The sequence below is a fragment of the Thermobia domestica genome, chromosome 18, assembly GCF_964235325.1.
Source record: "Thermobia domestica chromosome 18, izTheDome1.hap1.1, whole genome shotgun sequence".
Classification (NCBI taxonomy): Eukaryota; Metazoa; Arthropoda; class Insecta; order Zygentoma; family Lepismatidae; genus Thermobia; species Thermobia domestica.
Window position 1 is genome coordinate 60,480,286 of NC_137471.1, and position 27,485 is coordinate 60,507,770.

Genomic DNA, 27,485 nt, shown 5'->3' on the forward strand with positions numbered 1-27,485 from the left:
AACGGTAGATTAGGGGGCAACAAAAGAGCCAAAACTTACGAATTAAGCCTAATCCCAACATTATTCACTGATATTTACACTAGGTATTTTTTGGCATACAAATGTTTGAAGAATGAAGTATATTATGCACTACATCAGAACAGTGTATATTCTGAATTAAATCATTGAATATTTTTTTTTCAGCTGTCCTTTCTAATTTCACTTGCTTATACTGAACATGTAAAATATATTTTTGCTGAAAACGATCAGAATACTAATAAATAAAATACGGCCTTTGACGAATTACTCTTAGATTCATACTTGGATTCATCTTTAGACTAGTGATTTTTTTCTTTCATTTTGTAAGTCTATACTCCACATTTTTTGTACATAAAGGTAGGGTAATTAACTAATATTATAAATAGCTCCTGTAAAATAATTTTATTGAATAAGCTTAGATGTCGTCTAACATAATAACTTTGGACTCAAACGTACGGGTATTATAAAACATAAAAAAATTGAAATTTCTAAATTAGGAAATATTACTTACAATAAAGTGTAATAGACTGATGAATCTATGTAGAAAATTTGAACAACTTAACTAACTAACTAACTAACTCTATGGCCTATGGAACCCGGAGGTTCAGTGCCGCGTTCACAAAAGCTCTCCACTGACTTCTATCCTTAGCTAATTGGATCCAGTTTCTACTTTGTATTCCTATCTCTGCGAGATCCATCTTAATATTATCCTCCCATCTGCGCCTAGGCCTTCCTAATGGTCGTTTTCCTATGGGTCTACCAGTCAAGACTTTGAAAGCGTTTCTACTTTCTTCCATTCTAGCTACATGATCTGCCCACCTAAGCCTCCTAGACTTGACGACCCTAACAATGTTGGGTAAACCGTATAAACTATGTAGTTCCTCGTTATGAAGCTTCCGCCATTCCCCATTCTCGTTCCTCTTGGGTCCGAATATTCTTCTCAGGATCTTGTTCTCAATTACTTTCAGTCTATGTTCTTCCCTCAGAGTAAGAGATTTGAACAACTTACGTTATCTAAAGAGTACATTTTTAAAATTCTCATAGTATATTCATATTATATTAGTATTTATATTTCTCATCGAAAGTATTGGTATCATTAACAGAAATAAAACATGCGTTCATAAGCCCAAGTGATTTATGATTTTCATTACAATTATCCTATTTTTGAATTAAAATATTCGTCAAATATTTAAATCCATGGCCCTCACCTTCTGAACATATAATGGCATAGCAAGGACTCTGGCATTGAAATCTTAAAATGGCATATTTTAGCCAAGCCTAACACGTCAGCACAAACTGTCAAGTGGTATTTATGTAGTTCGATAATATCCTGACAAGTTGCTTCTAGTTTCACCAGAAATGAATTGGAGTCACAATTATGTGCAACTATTCGTTGTGGGCAATATGAAAGAAGTCAGATTACTTTCTGTGAATATGTTGTATTCTCTGATAAAACCCGCTTCAAATTAGATTATTTGAACAGTCCCCCCTAGTTTGAAGATTGGAAGGAATGTATGTCCCCGTCATCCCCCTGGGATTTGCGCCACTGTTTTCAACACAAATCGTTACATCTATCTCTGAAATAACCATTCCCCCCCCAAAAAAAAAGTTATAATCGTAAAAAATGTTACATACGAAAGTGTTTCGTGAATTCTAATGCAGATTGAATGGCTGGTTTCAATTTTAGCTTCCTTCTTCAGCACCAAGGCTGTGTAAGTCATAGACCCACAGCTTAACATTGAATCCGAATTACATGAGCTCCGAGGATCATGAATTGAAACCAAGTCTTCTGCGCCATAAGTGCGTATGTTAACCACATAACCACGAGGAAAATTCTTAATACAGATGCTAGCTGTTTTAATATGTGCGTATGTGATCTATGTGCATTTCTCATCATGCACTTAAACCAAAAATACTTTTTTAATACTATATACACATATATCGAAGAAAAGTCATTTAAACATAATGAATACCTACGTGTCCAGCTGTAAGTTACAATATCAGGTATACTACAGTACATGTGTATGTAACAAGAATGTTTGTTGTACGTGGTATCTTCGTTTCATCGCGTTTGGTTTGTTTATGTGTATATCGAATTAACCATTGTTTTTATGTGGTGGTATTCTCCTTCCAAAACTATCCCCTGCTCCCCTTCTATCTCAATTTTACTGCTAGACGAATTTACGTCCAACGGTTAGGCTAAAGGATACGATATGAAAATAAAAAAAGTAGATGAAAAATAAGCTTGACCTGAGAACAGTGTTGCTAGTAGTAGTAGTTAATTCTTGTTAAAGTATTCTGACGTCTTCAAACTTTCCCTGTTGTAAATACTGCAAAGGAAAGCAACAGTACATTAAAAAATCCACTGGTCTCGATACAGAAAATGGTCCCCCTTTTACTGTTAATTCGATTTAAATTTTATTTTATTTATTTTTTATAATTTCCTCCTAAATTTTGCTATAATACATTGAGTGACCACCAAGCATAGATTCGTGCTTTAACTAGTGTTTTCCTGCCGTTTATCCTATTGATGATTTATATCTTCAGGTGCAGACTAAGATCCCTGTTACCCATACCACTAAATAATAATATTAATAGTTGTTTTGTATGCTAGTAACTTTAATGTACAAGAATGACAATGAAATGAAATCTTTAAGTTTTACGTCCCACGGTTATGCCGGTTAGGCTAAAGGAGACGGTGATGATGAGAGATGAGTGAAATGGTGGAATGAAGAAAGTGGGAGGAAACGGGAGAACCCCGAGAAAACCCACGAGCACGGTGTTTGTCCACCACAAAGTTCACTTGGCGGGGGCTGGGATCGAACCCGGGACCCCAAGCACCAGAGGTGAACGCTCTACCACTGAGCCACCGCGCCCCCCAAGAATGACAATGAAACACTGTGAATGGATCGAACCTGTTGTTATGGCAATCGAAGTTTTGCGCTGTCTATATTCATTTGATGTTAATCCAAGTCAATAGTGTACAACTGTTTAAAACATTTATTCCACGAAAATATATTTAAAGTTCTTTGATTTTTGTGACAGGGTGAAATTGTTTAAGGGCATGGTGCCGAAAGTGTTAAATAATAACGTTTATCTCGATTCTACAATGTACATCATCATTAGTTAATATCTATTTGCGATATAATTTGAGATGGAGGCCTTATTTGAGATAAGGAGTTCCTTCGTCGCTAAGCGGTTAGCGTACGCGCCTTTGGCGTGGGAGACCCGGGTTTAATTCCCGCCGAGAGCTCAACTGATTCGGATTCCACGTTAATCAGTAAGTTCACGTCTCATATAGCCTCGCTGCTGAACGGGACGTTAAAAACTCAAAATAACCTCACCTATTTGAGATAGGATTTAGTAAGGAGAAAAATGTATTTTGTATAGTGTACGTTTATTTTCTTTTACGCGCTTTTCCTTAAGTCAAGATTTGATTATATCTACACGTTCTGGGAAGGAATTCAGAACACGAGATTAAGAAAGGCAAACCGGGGACCGTCCACAGCACGTCAAAACTATTCATCATCCTAGAAGAGCTATATGGAACACTTACATTGTTTATTACGAGAACTCTAAAAGCAACAGAATTCTCTATGCGATACTTACAACCCAAAAAGGAAATGGTGCAATCTGTTGATGTGTGCGTGGGTAGAGCAGTTTTATATGTTCACATGTGTCTGTGTAGCTGTAGGTATATACAGGAGTTTTAAGCGAGATCTACATTTGTTTTGCGCCTGTGTGGAAACGTTGCACCAATTAGCGAAATGAACCTATCTGAGTAAAGGGAGGAGAGAGTTGGAAGGGGAAAATAAGCCATCAAAATTAATCCTTTAGGCTGAAAGCTTTTTAATCCCCTTATGAGGAAACGCTCTCTCTCCATTCTACCTAGACAGGCTGGAATCTCTTATCTAATAATAATTTACCATTTTGCATTAGATGTTTTGATCGACCAATTTGCTTTACGACATAGCGTTTAAATTAATTTTAAAGGCCAGAAGATACGTTAATTGTTTTTTGACCTTGAAAACAGCATAGAGCAAGTTGGTGTAATGTGAAAGAGCTTAGTGGTGGAATAGGTAGGGTTTCTTTCTGGGGGCCACTAAAATACTGAGGTACCGTTCGTGTTTATCACGCTTTAAGAAAAATGCACACGATACATATAACTAAAGATTTCCACAGCGTTTCAAGGTGAAGTAACGGAGCTCCATTACGTATAGTTAGTTTTTTATTTGTACAATCTGAAACGATGGGTTCCTTTATTTCATTTTAATAAAATGAGAAAATACTTTTCAACAGAAAATAAAAAATAAAAATAAAAATAAAAATAAAAATAAAAATAAAAATAAAAATGATAAAATAAAAATAAAAATAAAAATAATCACAACTTAGGTTTAGAACAAACTCCAGATTTATTATAGTAAATAATCATTTTCTAGTAGTTTACTACTAGAAAATAAAAATAAAAATAAAAATAACCAGTTGAGAATGCTCGAAGAGCATCACCAGGACGAGCGTTAAAATAATTAATTTTGCATCAATAACTAATGACGCAATAATTATTGAAACACCAGGGGTCTAACTGATATTGATATTGATCAACACCAATATCATCTCTCTATGGCTTTTTAAATCTCCCAAAATCGGAATGTTTTTGGCCGCAAAATATTCCATGACTTTTTTCAGATAATTTTTGGTGCTCTAGCGAATGGGAGGCTCAAAATTGAAAAAATCGCCACTGAAATGAAATGAAATCTTTGAGTTTCAGCCGGTTGGGCTAAAGGAGACGGTGATGATGAGAAATGAATGAAATGGTGGAATAAAGAAAGTTGGAGGATACGGGAGAACTCCGAGAAACCAACGCACACGGTGTTTGTCCACCACAAAGTTCACTTGGCGCGAGCTGAAATCGAACCAGATACCCCATGCACATGTAGGTGAACGCTCTACCACTGAGCCACCGCGGTCCCCCAAAAGTTCGCAAATAACACACACACACACACAGACATAGAGAATTCAGTAAATGCCTGTATACGGTTTGCTTATAATCTCAAATGATCAAATCATTTAACTCTATACCACAGAAAGCTGGGCCTTTTGAAACTTGCCGATAGACGTTATTTGCATCGACTCACACTTCTCTTGCGATTTGAACAACCTTCGTACTTATTTCAACGTTTGCAACTAGTAAATGCTCACCACGATCACAATACAAAATGAGGTATAAGTAAACTCCTTTCTCTTCCCCTACATTCGTCAAAATTCTACTCGAATGCGTTCCTTGCATCCACTATCCGTGCATGGAATGACCTTCCTTCCAACACAAGACAATCAATCTATTTAAGAAGTTGGTAGAACAGACCCTCCATAAGTCTATGAAGGCCTATTAACATTTGAAAAAAATACTAATTTTTATTCTTTTTACCTTTTATTTATTCTTTTTGTTCACTACGTATGTGAATATATTATGTGGTTATTTGTAGTAATCTATGTGTGCATGTGATGTGATGAATGTGTGTATGATTAGGAGAATTTTATATATTGTATACATATTTTGTTATATAACGAGTGGTGGCATAAATAATCGTTCCCTGAGCACAGCGGTGATGTCAGAAAACGGCCACGAAACCCCATAAATCAGACCCCGAAGTTTCGAATTTGGGTCCCTTCTATTCGTCAATGAAATATGTAGTTCTTGGACGTGGTAGATGGAAATGGAAAGGTCGTGGTCCCCTGAGCACAGCTCTAATGTCACAAATCCAGCCTGGGGCCTGACGACTCCAGATATCTTGCCCCGAAAGTATAGGGTTGGGTCCCTTCTATTCACTAATGAAGCATGGAATTTCAGACATGGATGGTTGCATTGGAAAGGGTCGGTTTCCCCTTAGCACACCGGTTATGTCGTAAATCTGGCTCCAAAGATGTTCCTGCAGCATTCTCCATGCTTTTTGCTCACAAAAGTAAGTTTCCTTATTATCCTGCCTGAATGTTATTGAACCGAATATTCCAAGACAATACTGTTATGCTGTATGTCAGTAAAGATACGTATTTGGTATCGAATACGAATTTTTGAGTTTCAGGCTACGGAACAGATTTTTAACATCACCGCTGTGATCAGAGGACCTGGTTCTTTCCAACGCCACAATTCGCATTCCCAACTCCATGTTCAACACGGTTTGCTTACTGTAGTAGGATTTTCATGGAATATTCTTCATATTCTTATACAAGAGTAACTAGGACATTACAAAGCTGTGGAAATTAACAGGACATAAGATTGGGACAAGTTCTTTTTATCGTATATATAAAGTGCATGGGTAATAATGAACCCAAATGGAAACGCACCACTCCTTTCCTGCAAATCTTTATTTTTTAGCTTATGAATTTTATTTTATTTGTTTTCAAAACTCGGGTAGAAGGAGGTCTCCATTGCTGACGCAATCATAGCTTTTTTTAAAAAATAAAACGTTTGAGTCGATAAAGAGGAAGGGGGTAGCACGATGGAGTTTCTTGCTTTGCAATCGTACATGTGTCCCCCAGAAAGCAGAAAGGTCCTAAGCGCCAAAATGCAAATTTCTCAGGAGACCATAAACACGAATGAAACTCTAATTAATTCCCATTCCTTCTTTCTTATGTCTGCATCAATTTTCACTGTTGCAGACATTTCATATTGTCTCCTGCCCGTTGTCTCCTTTCTACACAACATTTAACATAAAATGGGTAGTCAGATATGCACTTATTTGGAAATCAAGGAAAGTGGCGCTTATCACCTTTCTGTTTTTTGGGAGCGATGTGCCTTCAACCTTTGCAATCCTTGCAATGAATCGTACATGTGCCTTCAAAGAAGCGAATGTTTATATTGAAAGAAATCTGAATATGTGAAGAGTCCATCTTCAAAATTATGTTAGGTATACCGAGTTTCTAATTCGGTTTGCAAAGATTTTCAGACTGGAGAAAATAAGGAAAGCGAAATAATACTTGGCTATAAATACTCATATACAACTTTACATTTCGTGGTGGAGGGTGTTAAGCCATCCAAGTATCCAGCTAAGGGTCCATTTTTTTAAAAGGGCAGTCCAGACTCCCGATCAGCTCGATATTTATCAAGGCCCTTAAGCATCATTCTCTGGGTGGGCTCTTTTACTCCCAGTCCGCCTCTGAAAAGGACTCTGTATAAGGGCCATCCATTATGTTTTGTATGATGACCGTTACTTGCTATTCAGTCTTTACTTTTAATTGCTGTATAAAGAGTCAGATGTGTCCCTTTTGTTCCTGGGTTTCGGTTATGCACATTCCAGTTTCCTGTCAGTTAAGTGCAGTTTTTTTTTTTTTTTTTGAAAGATGTGTAGGAGGAAGTGAAAAAAAAATTAGGCACACCATAAACAAATCTTTAAACAGATCCTGGTGCAAATCCTAGGGGTGATAAGGAGAACATGTCCCCTCCAATCTTGAAACTGTGGGGACTGTCCTCCTCAATAATCCGATTTGAAATGTGTTTTTCAGGGAGAAATGTGATGATTTGTGTCCGATTGTCACAAAGGAAAGTAAGATAAAATTGATGTTCCCCCCACATCTTATCCGTCACCGCCCCACCCCCAAAGTTGAAGACAAATTTGTGCCGCTGAAGAATACAACCTTTATTGGTATTGGTGGGTGAAATTACTAGAATATTACTTCAAAGAAGGCCTTTTTCGCGTACTATATGAATAAAAGGTAAGAACCATCGCGCTAAACTCTCTCGCTCCGTCTTAACTAAACTAAATCATGTTATGCTGCAATTATTATATACAATTTATAGAGTAGTGAAATGTATGTTTATTAAATATGAGCAAAATCACTTTAATATATGTATTAAGGAAATCGTCCAAAAAAGAAAACACTTCATGGTATAAACTATTCGTACATATTTCAGAACAAAAAAAAGTTATGCCACACTGTTAAGTTATTATTGAAATAACTCTTTATGAAATATGAATTAAAGCACCTGAGTCCTTTCTGAGAAAAGCTTTCGAAAATAACCACTCCCAACAACAAACTGATCCTCCTTTATCATTTCAGGATAAATGAAAAATGAAATGAAATCTTTAAGTTTTACGTCCCACCATTATACTGGCTAGGCTAAAGGAGACGCTGATGATGACAAAATGAATGCAATGGTGGAATGAATAAAGTGGGAGGAAACGGGAGAACCTCGAGAAAACCAACACACACGGTATTTCTTCACCACAAAGTTCACTAGGCGCGAGGTGGGATCGTTCGACGCACCAGAGGTGAACGCTCTACAAGTAAGCTACCGCGGCCCCTTCAGAAGAAATGAGTTGAGAGATTATTAATGAAATATACATTTATCAAATGTGAAAGAATTCACCGGAGTCGTTTTAGAGAAGAGAGCCTGAAAAAAAAAGGAACTCAACCACAAGAATAAACTATCCCTCATAGATCTTTTCAGGGATACCCGATTGTCAATAAATTATACCCGATTGTCAGGTTATTAATAAAAACGTTGATTTATCAAATATGAACAGAATGACCTGAATTATTTTACAGAAAATTGTCTGAAGGAAAATCAACCGCAAGAATAAACTACTCCTCATTTATTTCTTCACGAGAAATTAGTCATGCCATATTGTAAGATTTTTAGTAAAATATTTACTTGTGAAATATGAGCATATCGCCTGACTCGATTTTGAAAAAATGTTCCGAAAAGATGTTACGTCCAAGAATAAACTACTACTTGTAGTTTTTTCCCAGAGAAATTATTTATACTACAGCATATGGTTGTTAATGAAACCTTGATACATGAAATATACACCGAATCGTTAAATCTGTTTCCGAGCAAATCGCATTTGTTTCAAGCCTATTAGATAAAATTATAGTAAATAATAGTTAAAGACTGTTTTGATACGTGTATGTGTAGCAGATGTAATATTTTCAATCTGTTAATATTAAAGAAGTGTTATTTGCATACATATCTAGCATGAACGGCATACACATCTAGCTTGACATACCAGAACGTGAGATTTCTCGTCAGAGAACACATGTGCAAAATAAATGAACTTCAATGACGTTCTCAGATTCAACAACCGAGAAAGAAAACAAATAGCTGAACACAGGGAAAATCATTTCCATTTCTGCATACAAGTTTTTTTTTTTTTTTAACTAGAGGTAATTTATTGGAAAACAAACAGAAGTAATTTCCATATAAACAAAAAATGGTTTTAGGATTTGCACAATTTGTGTTCTCTCAAATTTCAACTACTGTAAAATAAAATAGAGAATACGACGTTTACGCTTGTCTCTTAGTTTGCCATTGACTTACCATTTGAATTTAGTTTAACACTCATTTTCAGTGTCAATACTATGCATAAAGTAAAACATACTTTCCAAAATGGAAACTGTCCCATTTCTCCAGTTTGAGCCCTATCCAAGCACCATCGACCAGAGATTTAACCTGGAGTTACTGGCAGCACAACTATTAATAACTTTGCCATTGAGAATGATTTCGGTTCAACATGTGGAACATGGAGATGAAAAATATGTAACTAAGAATTGCTCATAAATTTAAGTAATATAAGTAATATTGTGTGTCTATAAATATCTCATTTGAAGTGGACGAAGAATAATTGTCTATTCTCCAATCCTCTTAATATGTTTATTATGCACTAACTAACTAACTAAGTAACTAACAACATGGCCTATGGAACCCGGAGATTCAATGCCGCGTTCACAAAAGCTCTCCATTGACATTTATCCTTAGATAACTGGATCCAGTTTCTACTTTGTATTCCTATTTCTGCGAGATCCATCTTAATATTGTCCTTTCATTTGCGCCTAGGTCTTTCTAAGGGTCGTTTGTCGATTGGTCCTCCAGTCAAGGTTTTCTACTTTCTTCCATCCTGACTACATGGCCTGCCCTCCTAAGCCTCCTAGACTTTATGACCTTAACAATGTTTGATAAACCGGATAAATTATAAAGTTTCCGCCATTCCCCATTCCCGTTCCTCTTGGGTCCGAATATTCGCATCAGGATCTTGTTCTCAAATACTTTCAGTCTATGTTCTTCTCTCAGAGTAAGCGACCATGTTCCGCAACCATATAGAACAACAGACATGATTATCGTTTTATAAATTTTAAGCTTCAAATTCCTCGACAGAATTCGCGACGACAAGAGATTTTGAACCGAATAGTAACACGAATTCTCTACTTTTAATCGGCATTTAATTTTTTCGTGAATATGATTTTTGTCTGTTAATATTGATCCTAGATATCTGAAATCAAAAGTATCAAATTCAAAAGTATTATTTAATATTTTAAAGCATCCCTAATTTGCTGTATTACGGTCCCGACGCACTTCCATGTATTTAGTTTTCCCTGCATTTACTTCTAAACCCATGTCCCTGCAAACGTTTAATAAGATCTCTGCATTTCTTTCTGTTGTTCTACTGTCATCTCCTATTAAATTTACATCATCAGCATACGCCATAACCTGGTGAACACCGTTCAACTCTAGGCCCTTGTTGTAATCTTTGATTTTCCTTATAGCGTATTCCAGGTATAACAATAATGGCGACAACACATATCCTTGTTTCAGACCATTCTCAACGTGAAAGCTTGTGGACAAAAATTTTCCTACCCGGAATTTACTTTGGGATTTCTTTAAACATACCTTAATTAATCTAATTAGCTTTTATGGTATTACTATGCACGAAAATAAAGTAAAATCTCACTGACACAGGAGAAAGTAATGCATCTTTGCGAAATGCAATCGTATATTGTGTTTGTTGTTTTCCCAAATATTATGATAGCTATTAAATGAAATTTTAATTGCAAGAGTTACTACAATAAATTAGTGTCTTTTTCTATATAGTTTGTTAACAAGTTATTTATTGATTTCAAATAATTATGAGTTATGAATATTTAAAACATTAAAATATCAGGAATAGTTTGCACAATTTTGCATTGAGGATTGACGTTTGAAAGCAATTTACCATAGGCCTAGTAATAATGGTTTTATTGAACAAAAAAACTGAATATCTACTAAACGAAAAGTGTTAAATATGTATATATATATATATATATATATATATATATATATATATATATATATATATATATATATATGGTACGTGAAAGTCTGTAGAATTTTGTAAGAAATTTGTACACGAGTAATCTTTTGGATTATTGACACTCCCGAAGTTTTAGAATTTATAATAGACTATTGTTGCCTGTCGTGCAAATGAGTATTCAAAAGTTTAGTGTGAGAGGTAGTGAGTAAGACTTTCAATTTTTTCACGTTTATTATTTCATGAATAAACAAAGTGAGTAAGACTTTCAAAATTTTTGACGTTTATTTCATGAATAAACAAAGTGAGTAAGACTTTCAATTTTTTGACGTTTATTATTTCATGAATAAACAAAGTGAGTAAGACTTTCAAAATTTTTGACGTTTATTATTTCATGAATAAACAAAGTGAGTAAGACTTTCAATTTTTTGACGTTTATTATTTCATGAATAAACAAAGTGAGTAAGACTTTCAATTTTTTGACGTTTATTATTTCATGAATAAACAAAGTGAGTAAGATTTTCAATTTTTGACGTTTATTATTTCATGAATAAACAAAGTGAGTAAGACTTTCAATTTTTTGACGTTTATTATTTCATGAATAAACAAAATATCGGGTTTTCTGCGACGAGTACGCTGCGATGTTGAGTGCTAACATGATAATTTCATGTCTTTCTTCAGCCCAATAGCTGCAAAGAAGTTGAGAACTGTCCAGGTTGAAATGATGTGTGGGAAGAGATGAAATTTTTCGTAACAAGTTTGATATTTTGTAGCTTTGATTATCACAATTTCCAGATTTAGGTCGCATTTATTTTTAAAATGTAGCGCAATTTTTGTATTTAAAAAATATGGAACTTTTAAACAGTATATTTTTGGTAATAAGGTGTATATCTAATACAAAAATCAGGATATACCTTCATTAGGTGCACATTCTAGATAATGTATTCACTGAAATATAGAAATTAATGCACAAATTTAAACAATTTCACTAACCTCATCCTTTGTTAAATTATAACATACAGCAAGACACTATCAATTCTTCTTTTAACTTTGTCCTTCTGTCAGCAACAATAATATTATACTTGTAAAAGAGTCTCTCGGCATCAACACTCGAGAGTAACAACAATATTGAACTTAACGAGCTGACAGCAAGAGACCTGTAGGTTACTTTTAAACTGTTTAACAATGATAAAATATCAACTTCCTTAACCTCACTGTTAAGAACTTCAATAACCTTACTTTTAAATTAACCCTAAGCAACCAACAGATCATGTACATTTTCACCACAAAACACAGTCAAGAATTTAAACAACAGTTCACTTTTGTTGATGTCTACATTTTTTATCAAGTGAAACACTTTCCGGATGAAATAACTCACAGAGCTTTTTCTTAAATACAACGTTTTTTTAAGTTAAATAATATCAGAAAAGCGCTTTTTAGTTAGCAATAATTAACAAGAATTCCACTTTTTTCATTTTCATTCGCATTTATCGCAAGTAATGCCGAATTTCGCAAAACATCGCGATAATATAAACATGATTTCTGGGTCTGAAACGAAACGTTTGAGGTTTCCTAAAACATATACACATTTGTTTAACTTTTCACATATATCGCATTAACGAAAAAGTTTCGTCTCTATGTATGGGACAGGTTATACAGAAGAGAACATGCAAGGTGAACAATATTGCACAGCAGGGGAAATCAAGAATTTCTAATTACACTGTCTTATTTTGATTTTCTATGAATCTATACAACATTCCAACATAAATTTGTTTCTGTAGCAATAATAATAGGTTCACTGAAAGTGAACTTGTCGTTTTTTATAAGAGCGAAGTGGAGATTATTATTTTCTCGTACAGAATATTTGCAAACAATTCTATTCACAATAGTGTTGAAGATTTTTAAATACGAAATTTCTAATGAGAAGTTGTAAGACATTTTTGTATTTAAAAATGTTATATGTTAGAATTTAACGTTTCATATCATGAAGAAATTCTTGAGAGAAACCATTTTGAAATTTGGGGCGGCTCTTAGATCAAACTAAACATTTTTAGAAGTATTATATTTGCCTTCTTGTGTACCTAGACAAATGAAAAAAATATTTATGAACGTAATAAAAAGACACAATGAGTCTGGGTTTATAGTATTCGTTCAAACATGTAGTGTATCAGACAAAATGTTTTTGCTCTGAAATCTATCGATAGGCTGTTAGGTGAACATAGTGTTTTTTAAATGCTTCCCATACCTATAGTTTAGAAATATAAAAGCAAAAACAAAACACAAGGAATTTGTGCAAGATCATAAATGGTCTCAGAAAATAGTATCAGCTCAGACTGAAACTTGTTCAAGACGCAAACTAAAACATCGTAGCCCAGTGATTTCTAACCTGGTTAGGGGCCGGCGTAAAAAGTAAGCAAGACGGGTGCAAGATACTGACAAAAATAAATTACATTCCTAGTCAAATACCTTATAAGCACAAAATAATTATTGAGTAAGAGCTGTGGTTACATTAAGAATTAATGGCTCAGCGGTAGAGCGTTCACCTCTAATGCTTGGGGTCCCTGGTTCGATTCGTTCACGCCAAATGAACCTTGTGGTGGACAAACACCGTGTGCGTGAGTTTTCTCGGGGTTTTCCCGTTTTTTACCACTTTCTTCATTACACCATTTTATTCATTATTTCATCATCACCATCTCCTTTGGCCTAGCCGGCGTAACCGTTGGACGTAAAACTCAAAGATTTTATTTCATTTCTCATTAAGAATTAAGCTATTATTATTATTATTATTATTATTATTATTATTAGTATACATTTCTTAACACGTTGACTTCCATATATGTGGAATTCCTCTCCCGTGCAGCACTGCGTGTGTAATTTTTCACACAGAAACAATATATTCCAAGTTTATTGTGTTCATTCTACAGGTGTATATGTAATTAGATAAATCTGGCGAAGAATTCAAAATTTAATGTCCATGCCACGTATATGCAAAACCATACACAAAGAAATTTATGAACAAAGACATTTATGGTGCTAAAACAAAGGCGAAAAGAAAGAATTATTGACGAGTGTTGCCCATGGTGTACAGGTGATAACGGTCAACAGTTTTAAATTTAAACAAATAGAGTTTTAATTAAGCACGAATTTAACTTATAGTGTACAGTGGGGAAGGCTCAGGAGTTCGCTAGGATCGTTAAAATATCGAACCCCGTGAACTACACTGCAAATCTGTCCGCAAGCCCTCAGCAATGTTCAACAGATATTGTTTTCTAATGTTCATTTCAATGCAAATCTATATACGAACTTCAATTCTCGCCCTCAAACGAAGGTGCAGACTATCCATGATTTGCAGTATTATTATTTTTTAAATAAAATTCTCGGGAACCGTATTTCTAAATCGAAAAGTAGGGAGCTTCTCTTTCATCCACTGTAGTTTCTTAACATGTCTCCCAGCGATTACATTTTTTTGGTATATCAATCACTTCTTAGTAGGATAGCTTTACGTAGAGACCACTGATTAATTTGATATTGTATTTTTCCATTTTCTACGTTTGCAACTGACAATCATCGCTTGGACATTTCAGTTGCACCTACCTAATAATAGCAACGTTTCTTCGATAATTTCGTAACATTATATTGTCTCTTTGTATTATTGATTAACTTGGTTAGGCTTACTTAAACACTTTTTTTTCTTTACACCAACGTGTCATCTATACCTTAACGTTGGATGAAAATACACTAGCTCTCACTGGGAATTAAATCCAGAACCAATGCACTTGAAGCATTTGGCTACAACGCACATTTAAAAAGAAGTTTCAATTTTGTTAGGAAGATTGTGATTAGATGTAACATTTAAAAATGTATTTAAGAAATGGTACGGAACATACACACTGAAATTTATCGCTCGAATTTCTTAAACTGACTCGTGTTAGGCTGCAGCTATTACTGACACATTTATTTGGAAAATGCGAATAAAATAATGGGTTTTCGAAAAATTTATTCGAAGATATTTTAGGCCCAAAAGTAAAGTATTCATTTGTCATATTTCCGTTACAAATAACTTATGCCATATAATAGAATTATTAAGGAAATAACTATATATGAACAAAATCAGAGTTTCAGGATGATGGAATTATATCATTAGATTATTTATGAAATATTGAACAACAAATATTTCCTGAATTGTTTTTGCAGAGGTCATCTGGAAAAACTTACCCTCAAAGGTAAACTATTCTATCTGTAATTTTGAGGATAAAAGATTTATATATATTGTAAATTATTTATGAAATCCGTACCAAGTAACTCGAGTCTTTTTACGCAAATCGTTGGGGAAAATTTCACCGTCAAAGTAAACCTCTTTTGGATTTTTCTTTTCGGGACAAACAAGTTATACCTTATTGTAAGGTTATTATTGAAAAATTTATTACTGAAATTAGAACAAATTCGCCTCAGTTATTACTAGAGACCGGATGTTAGGCAAAATGCCTGTTCCTTTAATCTTAAAGATATGATCGAAAAGAACGTTTTGAAGTTTATTGCAGGGGGTATAGTTTCAATTTAAACTAACTTTTGCCTATTTTTGCCTATTTCGCCCCTTCCTGCCTAAATAATTGCTGTAGTGCCTAATTTGCCTATACTATACATTTTCTTCAAAATACAACTTTATTGGGAAAGTAAATAATTTAGTATTTCAAGAAGGAATTCTGCCTCTTTCAAGAAATATGTGTTGTTTATAGTGATAAGATGCCGTAAAACTTTAGACTGCTATGTGTACTGATAAAGTGTTGTAAAACTTTGAACTGTTATGTGTAGTGATAAAGTGCTGTATAAAATGTATGTACCAAATACACATTGAATACATGTCAATTTGCCTTTATACAGTAAACTAAGATATTAACATACAGGTATGTTTCTTTATTGTTGGAACATTACCTATGACGAATTTATTTTAATTGTATTCAGTATTTAATTTATCTTCATTACTTCGAGTTACATTTTAGTGCCTATTTACCTGCCTATTTTTCAGGTTTTTAGTGCCTAAACATTAGGTATCTAATTATTACTAAGAAAATTGTCAAAAACAAATCACTCCTTTAGAAAACCACTTCTTCTGGATGTTTTCAGGACAAACGAGTTATGCTGTATATTAGGTTATAATTAAAACATTTCTTTACGCAATATGAACAAAATTGCCTGAGGCGTTAATGGGAAAATCGTCATGGAAAAGCTCCCTCTAAGAGTAAACTACCTCTTCCGAATGTTTACATGACAAGCGATTTGTCATATTGTTAATGATACGTTTATTTATGAAATGTGATAGAGAAAATTGTCCGAAAAAGAAACACATCCCATATAGTAAATTACACCTTATGTGTTTTTTTTTTTCAGAGCAATAATTCATACTACGGTACTTATACATTTGGAGGAAGTTTCTTACCTTGTAATAAAAGATTAACACTCATTCAAATTACTGTCTGTCGTCTTTATATATTTCAAATATATTAATATTCGGATACTTACCTATTGTGGCCATGGCACATCCAATGAGCATTAAAAGAAGTCCGATAGTTAATGCCTTACAAGCGTTCCAGAGGCATCTTGTAGTAACTTTGCCACGCACAACTTGAACATTCCACTGTGGTCTATTTCTATTGGTCGGCCGTGGTCGGGCAACGGAAAGATTTCGTCTCACAGTCCAATTGGCACCTAGGAAGGCACCTTGGTGCATGATGCAGACCTATGAGAAAAAATATTATTATTAACCAAGTTGTTTAAAGTGTTAGATATAATTGCAAATGTTAAATAGAATGAGGCTAATTGAAACCAGTGTAATAAAACTCTACCATTCGACTCAAGCAGATATCTGTCTATTTAGCGATAACTTCCACAAAAGTTATCCAATTTTGATGAAACTTGGTGTCGTTCTCCAACTTTGAGATTGGAGTCCATCAAGAATAGTGAGGAACTTTTCCGTACATTTAAAGTTTGAACCTATACGCATTATTGAAGCCAACATAGCGAGCTTTTACTGTTCGACTCAACTCCCACACAACTGATCATATTTTAGTGAAACTTGGAGTGTTTCTTTCGTCAACCTTCGGAAATTATCCTGTTGTTTGGTGTTGAAATTCGTTAACAATAAAGGTCGAAAGGAGGTAAAAACTACGGATGTTACTAATTTGCAGATTAACATACAAAATTTGCCAGTATAAATTACGTAAAAAATATTCGATATTTATTAAATATGATGTAGGCCTCTAATTTAATTAGAAACTCGTGATGAATTTTCGTTTACAATTGTAATGGGACCAAGATTAGAGGAAGAAAGGAGGGTAAGTTTCATGAACTTAAAAAAGCTTTCTTCTTGAAAGAATTTGAAGAGACTTTGATGCAATAGGACATATTCTTCAGACTTCCCAATTATCTAAACTTTTGGGTTTAAAGTTTGTCTGGAATGAAAAACTGAATTACTCCCCTCCCCGAATTAAATCCATATACAGGCTGTTTCTAAAGAACACCGACAACGTTTGGGAGGTGATTCCTCACACCAAAATAAGACAAAAAGTATAGACCAACTTGGGTGCACAAATGCTTGATTTCGGAGTTATAGTCTGCCGGAAACATGAAAAGATGAATTTTAAAGTTTCACAGTAACATTATTATTGGACCTACTGAAGTCGGTCGAGAATACACTTAGGAATACATGTGACCTATCCAAAAATCCACGTCTCAGAATCCTAAAGTACTCACGAAACAATTTTTATAGAGGGAGTTTGGCTACGGGTATGTAATTTGAAGTACTCATCAACTATATCTATAAAAACTGTTGCGAAAGTATAGCAGGATTCTGAGACATGGATATTTGGAAAGGGCACATACTAATTCCTAAGTGAAGTCTTTATCTGACTACGGTAGGTCCCATAGTATTTCAACTATGGACCTTTAAAGTTCAGATTTTCATGTTTTCGGCAGGCTATAGCTCCAAAAGGAAACATTTGCGCACCGGGGCTACTCTATACTTTTTGTCTTATCTTAGTGTGAGGAGTCATCTCCTAAATGTTAAAAGTGTTGTTTTGAAAAACCCTGTATATTTTCTTTCCAGAGGAGGAATTTCAATATACTAAAGGGTGGAAAGTGGAATAACGAAAATACTGGGAATCTGCATTGAGCACGATATGATATATGAAATGAAATCTTAAGTTTTACGTCCTTCGATTATGCCTGCTAGGCTAAAGAAGACGATGACGGTAAGGAATAAATGCAATGTTGGAATGAAGAAAATGGGAGGAAACGGGAGAAACGTACATGGTGTTTCTCCACCACAAGGTCCACTTGATGCCAGCTAGGACCGAACCGGAAACACCACGCACCAGAGGTGAACACTCTACCACTGAACCACCGCGACCCCGACAGGATATACGGTACTGGAGGAATTCCCCCGGACTAAACCTAAAATCATTACTTCTGAATGGCCTTCACTACACGAAGTTAAAATCAGTGACAAATAAAGTTTATGATTTACGCTCCCCAAAACTACGTAATCCACTAATATGTTACACAATCGCTTACCTCCAAGTGTATATATATATATATATATATATATATATATATATATATATATATATATATATATATATATATATATATATATGTATGTATGTATATATATATATGTATGTATATATAGCATACGTTTTCTGAGGCTTCTAAATAATCTCCACTGTTTGGGTTTGAAATCAGTCGAGCATCAAGAAGCGAATATAATTCCCACCTTTCCGACTCGTGATTTAGGAAATATAATGCACGATAACTTTCGTAAAAAAATAATCGATTTGATATAATGTGGTGTGTGTTATAATAGGTTAATAGGCTAACATTCTTTCACACAATCGTCAATTTACTTCCTTCAAATTTCAAAGATAAGTTTTCTAAAAATATAAGTTCTCCTATATTGGGAAGAAAATGCAAAATTTTTGTTGAGAATTATCGAACGGAACTACTGCACACAGTATATACACGCACGAACAGATTAATTATATGTATGTTCGTTGTAGTTTTACAGTATAATATGCGGGGTATATACGAAAGTATATGGCGTAAATTCAACTTTTTTTTTTTTTTTTTTTTTTTTTTTTTTAGTAAAGGGTATACTCAACTTAAATTTACAAAAGAATGAACTATATAAGGGTGGGTATATGCTATATTTTTGAATACAGGCGAGCGTATAGTTGCCAAAAATACTACTATTATATCACTAAAAATATATATTGTAGGTATACATAGTCTCTCTCTGTTCCTATCTGAATTTTATGAATACATTGGTGATTAATTACCTCAACTCATATGTTAATTGTTTCATCAAAGTGACATGACAGAAAACTTCCCAGACGGAGGCCTGCTTCGTATAAAATTTCGAAAAGGAGTTTTGCATTTTAGAGTAATGATCCAGCACAGAAAGCTACATTTGAATCTTAGTAATAGGTCTACAATAAAATAACGTGTGTCTATCTGACAACCTGTCATCAGTTTTTCGCATAAAAATAACTAACCTAGAACCACCAAATGTGGTTGTTAAGTAAATATTCACCAGATCTAACTCCATACTAAGCCTTTTTTGAATTTCGGCAAAAGTGGGGGGGAATCGTGAGGGTCAAAATTTGTTCATAAAGGGAGATGATAAACAGAACGAAATGTTAGTGTCAAATCCGTACGTTTTAGTATTGCTGAGATGAATAGTATAACTCCCACCGCCGTATAAGTCTAAGTCTATGTCTAACTCTCCTTTGTCATTTTCCAATGTTCTAACACTTACTTGTTGATTCATATACATATAAGATTCTAATCTGTCTTCGATCTTTATATTTCAACCTAACCTTGGTATCCTCTTTAGAACTTCCAACAACAATTCCAAAAAATAAGGTCAAAAGCCTTTTCAAGATCAAACAACACACACCTCTTTCCTTTCTCCTATAAATCTTTTACCGATTACCCTTAATAATACAATTGTATATCTTGTGTCCTTACCCCTCCTAAATCTGAATTGTTTCTCATCTTTTCCATTTCTTCTTCCAGACAAATTTCTGTTCAGTATTGCAAATGATTTTTTTGCTGCATGAAATATGAGACTAATAGTTTTATAAATCTTACATCTCTCGTGGTCCGATTTCTTAGTCATCGGTATGATGATCCGCTCAAGGAAGTGTTTTTTGGCCAGTCGTCTGTTTTATGCATTTCATTGCAGAGTCGGAACAATTCTTTCTAACCTTCTCTTCCAAATTCTTAATGAATTCGATTGGTGTATTATCTATCCCGCTTGCCTTTACATTCGTACTCTTGAATACAGCTTTATCATGCTCGAATACGTCATTTTATACTTTAATATCTAGACCATATGGTATATCTCTACATTGATGTAAGTTCTCTATATATTCATTTCCATTTCCTACGACTTCACTTCTCTCGCTAACTATATCCCATTCTTACTTTCTACTGTCATCGTAATACCATATGGGCGTCGTTAGCGGGGTTCGGTGGAACGTGTCACCAAGATTTTAGTCAAATACATTTAAAGAAACTATACTACTTTGTATAGACGACTCCAAAAGTGCATTACCACCTGCAATTCTACTTCTCCTGCAATAGCAGGTAACCCAAAAAAGCTCGGCGATTGGGTTGGTTGCTAATTCGAAAGACGTTGCACCAAACCTCAATTTTGTAGCAAATATATCAGTGTGGCAAAGTGCTAATAAGAGAATAAAACAAAATGTTAAGAATGAGAATTTTATTATCGTGACGGTGTTTGATGCCATCAAAAGTTACAAAATGATCTTACTTCAGCAGTTCAAACAAGTTGAATTGCAAGAAACAGATATCAGAGCAAAGCATTTCTCTCCTTCCCCCAAAAAGGAATCTCATATAAAAGAAAAAAGTTACATAATGTAAAGGTTTAATTAAAAGCCTCATCCGAAATTTTGAAAGTTGACACCCGAAATGCAAGAACAACTGAACGGAAGTCAATTAAATTGTGCACAGATATTGCAGACGTAAAATGCGGGAATACGGCTTTGGTATTTTCCTGAAAAAGCTGTTGGGTGGGGTACGGATCCCTCCAATTCTTTGATCACGAAATATCAGAAGTGCTAGTAACATTATGTCAGATGTGTGTAAAGGACATGAAGAATTGCAACGAAACTTTGTGTAGGGACAATTCGCAAAATATAAAGGAGTACGTGTTCTTTTATTTTCTGCGGAAAAACGGTTTGAGAGGACAAAAGAACACACACAAAATTTTGAAAGTTGACGCCCGAAAGGTAAGAACAAGTGAACGGAAGTGAATGAAATTTTGCACAGATATTGTAGACAAAAAGGGAGGGAATATGGGTTTCCTATTTTCCAAGGAAAAACGGGTGGGTTGGGCACGGAACCCTCCAAACCTTTGATCATCAAATATCAAAAGTTCTAGTAACAGTACGTTAGATGTGTGTAAATACATGAAGAATTGCAACATAACTTTGTGTATAGACAATACAAAAACATTAATGAACTCGGGTTTTATATTTTGTGCGGAAAAACGGTTTTAGGTGGCAAAAGCTTCCACCTAAAATTTTTAAATTTGACAAAAAGAAGTGAATCGAAGTGAATGAACTTGTTCACAAAAATTGAAGACGTAAAATAAGGATACGGGTTTCGTATTTCCGTGGAGAATTCAGCTGGGTGGGGCAGGGACACCTCCAAACCTTTGATCAGGAAATATCAAAATTGCTAGTAACAGTATGTCAGATGTGTAAAGGACATGAAGAATTGCAACGCAACTTTGTGTATGGACAATATATAAAAACTAAATGAATACAGCTTTTTATTTTATGTGAAGAAACAGTTTTAGGGGGCAAAAGCTCCCGTCCAAAATTTAGGAATTTGACTTCGAAAATCAGGAAGAAGTGGACCGAAGTGAATTAAATGTGCAAACATATTGTAGAGGTAAGATGAGGGAATAATTGTTTCGTATTTTCCTGAAAGGAAAAAGCTGTTGAGTGGCGGGAGGTTTGGATTGACGCAAAATTGTTTGTAGATATTCGATATGTGAAATATGGCCTTTCGTATTTCACAAGTGTCGTGTCTCCATTCGATATCTTCAAATTTGGCACATCAACTACAAGCGCAAAGAGTATAGCTTATTTTATAGTATTTCAGGAGGCATTTTTAGCCATTGCAATGTTTTTGCGCATGAACAAAAACGTGTTGATTTATTCCAGTTTGCTGTTGATCTGCCAAATTTGAAGCAAACGGATAGGACACTTGAGAAACACGAAAATCCTTATTTTATATAGGGTCTATATAATATCTACACACAATTAAATTTGCTTCGGTCCACTCGTTCCAGCGCTATTACGGTAATATTTACTTTTTTCGGATGGGTCTTAGGCCCCAGCACATTTTTCAGCAAAAATTAAAACCCTTTCATTTATTGTTTTGTAAATTGTCCCTATACAAAGTTTATTTGCAATTCTCCATATTCTTTAGGAACTTCTGACGTATGCTTATTTACACTTTTGATATTTCGTAATAAACAGTTTAGAATGTCCGTGCCTCACTCAACCGCTCCTTTCCACGAAATTACGAAACCAAATTACCTCATTTTACGTCTACAATATCTATGCACAATGTCATTCAATTCGGTGCGGTTCTTCTTGCCTTTTGGGTCTCAAATTTCAAAATCTTGGGTGGCGGCTTTCGCCCCCTAGAACAGTTTTTCCGTAGAAAATAAAAAACCGTACTCCTTCATTTTTTGCGTGTTGTCCCTACATAATGTGTCGTTCGAATTCTTCATGCCATTTAATCACTTCTGACATACTGTTATTATCACTTTTGATATTATTTCACGATCAAAGTTTTGGACGTATCTGCGTCCCACCTAAGCGGTTTTCGTTTTTCCAGAAAAATAAGAAACCCGTATTCCCTCATTTTATGTCTACAATATTTGTGCACAATTTCATTCACTTCTGTTCATTTCCTCTGGCCCTTCGGGCCTCAAATTTCAAAATTTTGGTTGGGGGATTTTGCCCCTAAAACCGTTTTTCCGCAGAAAAAACAAAAACCGTATTTGTTTATTTTTTGTGTATTGTCTTTACATAATGTGTCTTTAAAAATTTCTTATACCCTTCAAGTACTTCTGACATTTAGTTACACTGGTCGGCAAAATGAAACATTTTTCGCTCCCACGAACGAAAATAGGTGATTCCTATAGGCTTCGAGCTCCTGAGTTCGAATCCGTAACCCTTTTTTCTTCAAGACGTACCAGTTTTCAGGGAGGAGGGTGGTTTCAATATCCGCCCAAAGATGCTATTCTCCACCCATAGTAATTTGCACGTTATAATTTAAATATCAATATAAATTCTGCTGATAAAATTGCATAAAAAGTTAAAGTTTAACACTTAAGTGTCACTTCCTTTTCCTACTCCTCTTGTAATTACTACAGGGTGTCTCGCATGTCACATTCCAAAAGAAGTCTGCCAACATATTCACACTCCATTTACCACTGTAGTGCTTCTCCATGGTAGCTATTTGCTGGTGAAACCCTTCCCCGTGTTCGTCAGAGACCTTCCCCAAGCTGTACATTTCAGGGAAGAAGTCCAGGTGACAATGCAGGAAGTGTAACTTTAAGGAATTATTACATCCCATGTTACGAAATGAAGTAATTATCCTCCCACAATGTTTTTGTAATCAGGTGACTTATGATTCCCTACAAAGTTACTGCACACTTCTCGAAAGGCCTCCCAAGCCTCACTTTCCACTTCATTAATCTTAGAAGAAAATGTAGTATTCTTAAAAACGTCTCTGATTTGAGGTCCCGTAAAAACACCTTCTTTCACCTTGGCCTCGCTGAGTCTTAAGAATAGTTTTCTGAGATGATCAAATGCTTCACCATGCCGGTTCATTGCCTTGACGAAGACCTTCATGAGCCCTAATTTGATATGAAGGGGTGGTAAGAATATTTTCTCCGGATTCAGAAGACGTTCGTTAGCCACGTTTATCTCCCCTGGGACCAGTTGATTCCTTGGCGGCCATTTTTTGATGGTGTACTGATCTTTGGCTTGACTATCCCAATGACACAAGAAGCAACAGTGCTTTGTGTAGCCTCCTTGTAAACAGGTGAGAATGGCAATAACCTTAAGGTGAGCGCATACAGATCACTGGAACTGTTCGCACTTTATTTTGTGCAATAGGGTTTCGCATGTTCTCGTATGTTTCTCTCATATGTACGGCATGAGCAATAGGGATGGCAGGCTTCTCATTGCCATTGTGTAGTAACACTACCTTGAGCCTTATCCTAGAGGAATCTACGAATAACCTCCAATCTTCAGTGTTGTAGTTTAACTTCAGTTGTCCCATAAGCGATGGAATAGCACTGCAATACACCAAATCACCATCCTTTGTAAAATTACTAACTAGGCTCACCTCTCTTTTCTTATACATCGATATATTCACATCTTGGTTTAGTAGATTCCATTGTTGAAGTTGTGATGCAAGCAACAGGGCCTTATACTTGGTAAGGTTTAAGTATCTGATCAGATCATTCAGCTCTTCCTGACTTATCACATGTTGTTCTTCAGTGTCAGGCACTGTAGCGTAATTGAGATCTGACTGTGTAATTGAAGATTGTGTAATATCCTCACAAGCAGCAGGTTCTTCATCGGATGAAACACTGCACAGGGTGTATGGGTCTGGTGGTATGGGTATATGCAGACAAACATCATGTTTCACAGGTCTCCTCGTGGAATCCAAGTTAGGATACTGTATTTTATGCATCATGGTTTTCGAGAAACCTGTTATATTAGTCAGGCAGAAGCAACAATCTGAAACATGATCACGGGGCTCGCGTCAAACCATAGGTACGGCGAACGGCATCGATTTATGTGTACCTTTCAACCATCCTGTGAGAGTACGCGCACACGAGTTACAACTTTGTTTCGGAGCCCAAACGCGATCCTGTTTGCCGATTATACACCCGAAGTTCAGATGGTAAGCTGTCTTCAGAAACGGTGACAATGGCCTACTTTGTCCTATAACCGCCACCAGGTTATAGAAGTATTTTTTGTGGACGCCCTGTATATTTCGTGAAGACAGTGATTATTATTTTCGATTTATACTTTATTCTGCAACGCACATAAGTTCTTTCTTTGGTGGGAATTGCTTCTTTCCCACACAATTGGACAAAGAAGTCTTTCATCGTTTTTGTTCCTGTTCGGGCGCCTGTTCGGGCGCCATTTATTTGTAACCGCCTGGGTGTCAAGTCCCTGTTCGGGCGCCATTTATTTGTGACCGTCCTCAGTTCGTGGTCCATTTATTTGTAACCGGCGTGGTTCTGTTCGCTGTCCTTGGCTCGTGGTATTACCAATAAGTATACTCCTGATACTTTACCTTACCTGGACAGGACGACGAAGACCTCTCCAAAGAAGATTACAAACTGTTTCCCAACAAAGCTCGTCGGTCTCAATAATGAGATGAGCATTAGGCGCCGAGAGGTTCGGGTGTCTCGTCTCGAAAACCTCACGGACGATCAGACGGTCATCCAGACCATAACGCACACAGACATCACTCATACACACAACGAAAACACACTGGATTAATTGACACTATACTTATTTATTAGAACACTATTTTGAAAAAAAAATAACGAAGAGAAATGAATACAACACTGGACACTAATAAATTTTGCCGCTGAAATTACGTTTTGCCCTATTCGGGAGATATAGCCCTTTCTATATATATATGATTATAATTCAGGTATCACTATAAATACTTTGCTCACACCATGAACACACTTGGGGGATTCGCACTGGGGATAAGTTGTCTGGATCGTCCCACGATGAATCCAGTTGTTACGCTGAACAGTCCTGCAGCGTAAAAGTAAATCTTGAGTAAATAAACGAAAAGACGGTCTTCACAGTTGAATTCTGATATTGGAGGGCGCGAATATAACTTTTGAAACGCACAAGGTCTGAGGACCTAGGATTTCACTGATTGGGGCTAGCCGTAAGAAATCGTCCTTCACCGGCTAAATAGCTTGTGCCCCTTAACACAACTTATGTTTGAAGTTCAACGCGAGATGCGTGGTTGCATCTTCCAGACCTGGAGTCAAACTCCTCGAGCGTCCAAGCTCAAGCTACGGATTGCAATGGTCAACAGAAAAGTGTTGGCAGTTCATTTCAAAAATCACTCGGTTAACTCACCTGTATGCACATACAAACAGAATATAGAAAACAATTTCTGTTAATTTTAGTCAACTGCCCATAATGCACTAGACACGGCGATAACACTGGCGTGAGAAAGTACAGATAAATGGACGCCCGAACAGCGACTTGACACCCAGGCGGTTACAGTCCCTTGAAAATCACTTCCCCACATATGTAGCAGAATGAATCTGACGAATTGTTGCAAGTTCTCGGCATGTTCGTTCAACACAAACGTCAATATTTCGCGTAGAAAGATTTTTCACCTACGGTATACACAGATACAGTGTAACACCACCTTCTAACACGAAGATCAACTCGAAACTGATATATTTGTTTCACGCGACAATGTGGTGTATGTCTTGGCGCCTTTTTCCAACAATCTGACTGTCGTCTAGACAAAAGGGAGCCGACGAATGATCTACTGCAGGAAAAGGAGAATTGCATTTGGTAATACACTTTTGGAGTTGTGTATACATATAACTTTTCTCGGAAAGAGGATTTTGATTTTGATTCACCCGACCCCCTTCAGATTAAAAAAGCTAACAACGCCAGTGAATACCCCATTGTTTCCTCCAAAGTTCCATATATTTCATATTCTTGTAAGTTTCCTTATATTTTTCAAATTTCTAATTCTTCTATGTCCTTGCAATTTTATTTGTGAAACTGTTCCTTTTCTCTGTTTTCTTTCGTATCTCTTTGTGATTTTGGAAGTCAAGACTATCCTGCCAACAATGAACGATAACAGTGTCAAATTTATAGTTTTCGGAGTCGAGGAGATGGATAGTAACACTCCCAAATCTGTTCAAGTCAAACTTTTGCCCCCATCATCACGTGGATTATGGGGACATACGTAAACAATAAGTGCAACATGACCGATATTAGTGTTGAATCCATAGTTTCCGGGATGGCTGACAATAAGTTGATTGCTAACAGTCTGGATGATAGTCCTATCTGAACCCAAACTTAGGCAAGAAAGTACATGACAACTGGTCTGTGAACTGATAGGGTCAATATTAAAGGCATTGCTCTTTCTCATTTATTTATTTCATTGGCTTCTTTGCATTAACAAATGATATGTTGCATAAATCTTATCCTCTCCATGCGAGGAACTGGTATTTCAGCTAGTATTTCTATATTTGCATGTAGCGTAATACAGTGTAGTAATAACATTGAC

The 27,485-nt window shown here is 35.6% G+C and overlaps 1 protein-coding gene across 1 annotated transcript in view; it reads right to left on the reverse strand.

Moving 5' to 3' along the window:
* Window positions 1-27,485, reverse strand: part of LOC145675893 (uncharacterized) — a 791,086-nt gene that overhangs the window by 310,457 nt on the left and 453,144 nt on the right. Inside the window, exon 2 of the mRNA XM_081746687.1 lies at window positions 16,599-16,815. Within this exon, the coding sequence (XP_081602813.1) occupies window positions 16,599-16,806 (208 nt within the window). The 5' untranslated portion in view covers window positions 16,807-16,815. The remainder of the gene's footprint in view (window positions 1-16,598; window positions 16,816-27,485) is intronic.